This window comes from Bos taurus, chromosome 15 (assembly GCF_002263795.3).
Source record: "Bos taurus isolate L1 Dominette 01449 registration number 42190680 breed Hereford chromosome 15, ARS-UCD2.0, whole genome shotgun sequence".
Lineage (NCBI taxonomy): Eukaryota > Metazoa > Chordata > Mammalia > Artiodactyla > Bovidae > Bos > Bos taurus.
The window spans coordinates 47396360-47402378 of record NC_037342.1 but is presented as its reverse complement, the minus strand read 5'-3'; the positions used below and the strand labels follow the sequence as shown (position 1 = coordinate 47402378).

Here is a 6019-nt window from a genome sequence, read left to right as displayed (position 1 = left end):
AGAATTTTGTGCTCTCTATCCTAAATGCTGATGAAGTACAGCTCCTTCTTTCTTTATTCAGAACAGACTCTTTACTTGAAAGTCACCCTTCTTTCTCTCTGCTACCCTCACATTTCCCCCCTTTTTTCAAGATGATGATAACTTGCAGACCTGTACCAGAAGGTCTTGCATGTTTATTATATACCTTTACTGACCTGTGTGCTATGTTACCCATGAATGAAGATAGTACCTGGATTTTAAAAAATAAGCAAATTGAAATCAGATTGGAGAAGGCAATGGCACCCCACTTCAGTATTTTTGCCTGGAGAGTCCCATGGACAGAGGAGCCTGGTGGGCTGCAGTCCATGGTGTCGCTAAGAGTCGGACACAACTGAGCGACTTCACTTTCACTTTTCACTTTCATGCATTGGAGAAGGAAATGGCAACCCACTCCAGTGTTCTTGCCTGGAGAATCCCAGGGACAGGAGAGCCTGGTGGGCTGCTGACTATGGGGTCACACAGAGTCAGACACAACTGAAGCGATTGGATGACTGCAAGTTGTATGACTGAACTGAAGAAAGGAAAGGTGATGGGGAAGCTTGAGCTAGTGACTTCAAGGGAAAGGTATGTACCTATTTATCTTTCCTGATATAAGTCATCTTAAACTTATTAGTGTCTAATTCTCTGTCTCTGCCATTATGCCATACTTTATAAATGTGAATATTAAAAAAAAATAATAATAATTCTCTCTATACTCTAAAGGTTTTGAGAGAGAAGGAAATGGCAACCCACTCTAGTACTCTTGCCTGGAAAATCCCATGTACAGAGGAGCCTGGTAGGCTGCAGTCCATGGGGTCGCTAAGAGTCGGACATGACTGAGCGACTTCTCTTTCACTTTTCACTTTCATGAATTGGAGAAGGAAATGGTGACCCACTCCAGCATTCTTGCCTGGAGAATCCCAGGACTGAGAAGCTTGATGGGCTGCCGTCTATGGGATCACACAGAGTCGGACACGACTGAAGTGACTTAGCAGCAGCAGCAGCAGCAGTCTTACTCCTGCCCACAAAAAAGCACACATTCCTTGTTAATACTATCTCTCTTTTGAAGGTGGATTATGTTCTTCCTAAATTTTCCCTGACCAAGAAATAACCAAATAACCTACTCTGTAGAGCAAAGCCCTCTATGCCTGTGATGACACAGTAGAATGAAACAAGACAATGTTTTGTCATAAGCCTAGAATCTGAAAGACATTACCTTACCCACACAGTAGATCCAGACTAAGAGGAATGTGAAAGGTGCTCATGCAAGGGAAAGGGCTCAGGAATGTACATGATGGTAGCACCCTGGTTTCACCTTATAACACACAGATCTGAAGTGCTTAGTCTAGCAGACTTCTCACGGGAAACAGGTTTAATCTCACATCCTTAGGACTCCCAAGTCTCAATGTGAAACAGGGCTTAAATCCCCAAAGACTATAGAGCCCTAAGGGAGGGCATGATACAAAGCTTCAGATATTTGGAAAAAATAAACCCCAACCAGCTGGTTCCAGAATGAGAGAAGTCCAGAAAGTAATTCCTATGGTACCAATATCCAGCGTTTAGGATTACAAGTTGGAAATTCTTACCTAAGGCAATTTAAAATAAATAAAAATATATATGTGTGTGATTTTATAATGTGCTTAGTTGCTTTTATTCTGAATTCTAAAATATTATACTCAATTTAAAAAGAGAAAAACGCAGCAATAAAATCACTTTTAAATAGCACATACTACCAACAGTAAGAAAATGATGGCTATTAGGATTTTGTGTCTCTTTACCTTCGTGTATATGTAATTTAAAAAATATATCAGGATCACAGGTATTTTTCGTTTATTGTTTCAATTTATATATACTCAAAACAGAATATTTTTATGCCATGAGAAAGAAAGAAATCTTGTCACTTGTGACAAGATGGATGAATCTTGAAGGCATTATGCTACATGAGATTAGTCAGAGACAGAAAGATAATTACTGTTTGGTATCACTTACATGTGACAGTGGAAAAAGCCAGATTCATGAAAACTGATAGTAGAATGGTGGTTACCAGAGTTTGGGGTATGGGGGATTTGGGTTAATGTTGTGTAAGAGTATGAACGTGGAACAAATAGATAAATAAATCCTGGAGTTTTAGTAATACATGTCATATATTTTCAACTTATACAATACCTTATGCCACTTATATCTCAGAAAAATAATTTTTTAAAGGACAAGTAAATTCTCAGTGACTTACACACTAATTTAAATAAGTTAACTCAAGTCAATGTCTTTAATTATTTATATAAGATTGTCCTAGTCAGTTCAGTTCAGTCTCTTAGTCATGTCCAACTCTTTGTGACCCCATGAACTGCATCACTCCAGGCTTCCCTGTCCATCACCAACTCCCCAAGATTGCTCAAATTCATGTCCATTGAGTCGGTAATGCCATCCAACTGTCTTAACCTCTACTGTCCCCTTCTCTTCCTTCTTCTATCCCAATCAAGAAAATGGAAATGAACATGTGGTTATGAGTTAAAATAAAGGGTGTTCAAGATAAAAGTTTTGACTTTTGTTTCTTATGATTATCTTAATTATGTTATTTGATATAATTTGTATAAAAGTACAAATATTTGCACTAAATTTAGCATACTTCTGAGAGGAAAAAGAAGTAAGCCATAGACAACATAGGAGGCAAGGAAGAAAATGTTTCACAGTTTAGGGAGATGCATGAATACAATCAAGACATATTGTTTTAAATAAGTATTTTATTAAAACATAATAAGTGTGCAAAAAAGAGCATACACCATAAGTGTACAGCTTCATGAAAATTCACCAAGTCCTTGTAATTACCATTTAGGTCAAGAGCTAAAGCCTTGACAGCACCTCAGAATCACCCTCTCATATCCTATCCAATCATTACCTATACCCTTGTTCTCTAAGTTAAATATCATCTTGATTTCTAACACCACAAATGAGTTTTGCCTGCTGGTGAACTTTATAGAAATAAAATCATAAATATGTATGACTTTGTTTCTTTCACTTGACAGTTTATGTGAACAGACCACAATTATTTATTTATTCAGCTGGATTATAATGGACATAGCTTCTAGGTATTGAATACGCTGCACCTTACACCTTTAATAAGTTTTCTGGTGAACATACGTATGCATTGCTGGATACACAGCTGACAAACTTAGTAAAGAAAACATCAGATAAGGACTTGGAAAATAAGAATGAACTCCAAGTGGTGTTGGAAGGAGAAGGCTGAGGTAAATAAAAGCACAAGCATTGATGAATACACCTTAACATTTGCCAGGGATTTAAATTTTTTAATGTTTACTTCGAATTCTTATGATCCAACACTGTAACTCAAAGTTTTGTGGGTTGTCATTCAGGAGCAAAATGTCAGTCTATGAAAATTACACGAACTGAACTTTGAAGTCTCCTGTGAATAAAAGAGGCTTTAGAGAACATGAAATTTTAGAAGAAAGGATCTTTGCTTACATGCACATAGTGGTACCCTTTTAAGAGAAGTTTAAAGATAAAAATCACAACAAATATTTCCTATGACCAGATATTTGCTTTCAGTTGGAGGACTCCCCATTGACTAAAAAATGTTGTCCCTATTGACCTCGGGCTGACTAAGAAAACTTCTCAGAAGTCTTTAATTAAATGTTATGAGAAGGATTGTCCTTTCCTTTAAGCAAGAATCTAGTAATACATGTTCGTATCTGCTTGGTTTTTATCCCATACACAATAGGATTCATTGTAGAAGGCATGAGTAGATAGAGATTAGCCATAATAATATGTATGTGTGGAGGAATGGAGCGTCCCCCAAAACGATGTGTAAAGAAGGTGAAGAAGGCTGGGACATAGGTAATGACGATGGCAAAGATGTGTGCAGTGCAGGTGCTGAAGGCCTTCTGCCGAGCCTCTGCTGAGGACAGGCTGACCACTGCCCGCAGGATCATGGTGTAGGAGACTGTGATGCACAGGATGTCAAAGCCCCCAATCAAGAGGGCAACCATCAAACCATAGATGGCATTGACCTTAACATTGCCACAGGATATCTTGGCCACAGACATGTGGTCACAGTAGGTATGTAGTATGACATTGCCCCTGCAGTATGGCAGGCGTTTGGTGAGGAAAGTGAAAGGGATAACAAGCATTACACCTCTAAGAAAAGTAAGGAGCCCAGCCTTGGCAATGACTGAATTAGTGAGAACAGTAGCATAGCGCAAGGGGTAGCAGATGGCCACGTAGCGGTCCAGGGCCATGAGCATGAGCACCCCAGACTCCATCCCTGTGAAGGTGTGCACAAAGAACATCTGGGCCAGGCAGGCCTTAAAATCAATCTCCTTGAGATTGAACCACAATATGCAGAGAGTGTTGGGAAGAGTGCTGGTGCACATGAGAACATCTGTGAAGGAAAGAAGGGCTAGGAAGATGTGCATTGGTCTGTGTAAGGCTTCTTCAGAGTAGATGAGATACATAAGGCCAAAGTTCCCTGTGATTGCAATGCTATACATGGTACACAGAGGGAAGGAGACCCACAGATGCACTTCTTCCAATCCAGGGATGCCATTTAGGATGAATGAGACTGGAGTTAGGCTAGTGTCATTCAGAAATAACATACTGTCTGTTGGAAGTTCATGATACACCAGTTACAGAATTGCTCTGTAGGCAGAAAAAGTAAGATCAGAGATGAGCTGACAAGTAAGATATTCTTTATCATAGTTGATAATTTGTCTTTTTTGTAGATCAATCACATGTACATTCTCTTATGTTGAATATGTGATATTACACTCTCATTATGTGACATTACCCTCTGATCCTTCCTCAGTGATCAATGCAAAGAAATAGAGGAAAACAATAGAATGGCAAAGACTAGAGATCTCCTGAAGACAATTAGAGACACCAAGGGACTATTTCATGCAAAGATGTGCACAATAAAGGAAAGAAATTGTAGGGGCCTAACAGAAGCATAAGATATTAAGAACAGGTGGCAAGAATACACAGCAGAGCTATACAAAAAAGATCTTCATGACCCAGATAACCACGATGGTGTGATCATTCACCTAGAGTTAGATATCCTGGAATGCAAAGTCAAGTTGGCATTAGGAAGCATAACTATGAACAAAGCTAGTGGAGGTGATGAAATTCTAGTTGAGCTATTTCAAATCCTATAAGATGATGCTGTGAAAGTGCCAGCAAATTTGGAATACTCAGCAGTGACCACAGGACTGGAAAAGGTCAGTTTTCATTTCAATCTCAATGAAAGACAATGCCAAAGAATGCTCAGACTACCACATAATTGCCCTCATCTCACACGCTAGTAAAGTAATGCTCAAAATTCTCCAAGCCAGGCTTCAACAGTACATGAACCATTAACTTCCAGATGTTCAAGCTGGATTTAGAAAAGGCAGAGGCACCAGAGATCAAATTACAAACATCCATTGGATCATCGAAAAAGCACGAGAGTTCCGGAAAAACCTCTGCTTTATTGATGACGCCAGAGCCTCTGACTGTGTGGATCACAACAAACTGTGGAAAATTCTTAAAGAGAGAGGAATACCAGACCCCCTGACCTGCCTCCTGAGAAATCTGTATGCAAGTCAAGAAGCAACCGTTAGAACTGGGCATGGTATAACAGACTGGTTCCAAATCGGGAAAGGAGTACATCAAGGCTGCATATTGTCACCCTGCTTATTTAACTTATATGCAGAGTATATCATGCAAAATGCCAGGCTGGATGAAGTACACATTAGAATCAAGATTTCGGGGAGAAATATCAATAATCTCAGATATGCAGGTGATACCACCCTTATGGCAGAAGATGAGGAACTAAAGAGTCTCTCGATGAAAGTGAAAGAGGAGAGTGAAAAAGTTGGCTTAAAACTCAACATTCAGAAAACTAAGATCATGGCATCCTGACTGATGCTGAAGCTGAAACTCCAATACTTCGCCACATGATGCAAAAAACTGACTCACTGGAAAAGACCCTGATGCTGGGAAAGATTGAAGG

The 6019-nt window shown here is 39.3% G+C and overlaps 1 protein-coding gene across 1 annotated transcript; it reads right to left on the bottom strand.

Annotated features, from left to right (window-relative positions):
• Positions 1 to 3662: 3662 nt before the first annotated feature.
• Positions 3663 to 4628, bottom strand: OR52N1 (olfactory receptor family 52 subfamily N member 1). The gene has a single exon (NM_001206663.2). The coding sequence runs from the start codon at positions 4626 to 4628 to the stop codon at positions 3663 to 3665; it is 966 nt and encodes a 321-aa protein (NP_001193592.2).
• Positions 4629 to 6019: the final 1391 nt, after the last annotated feature.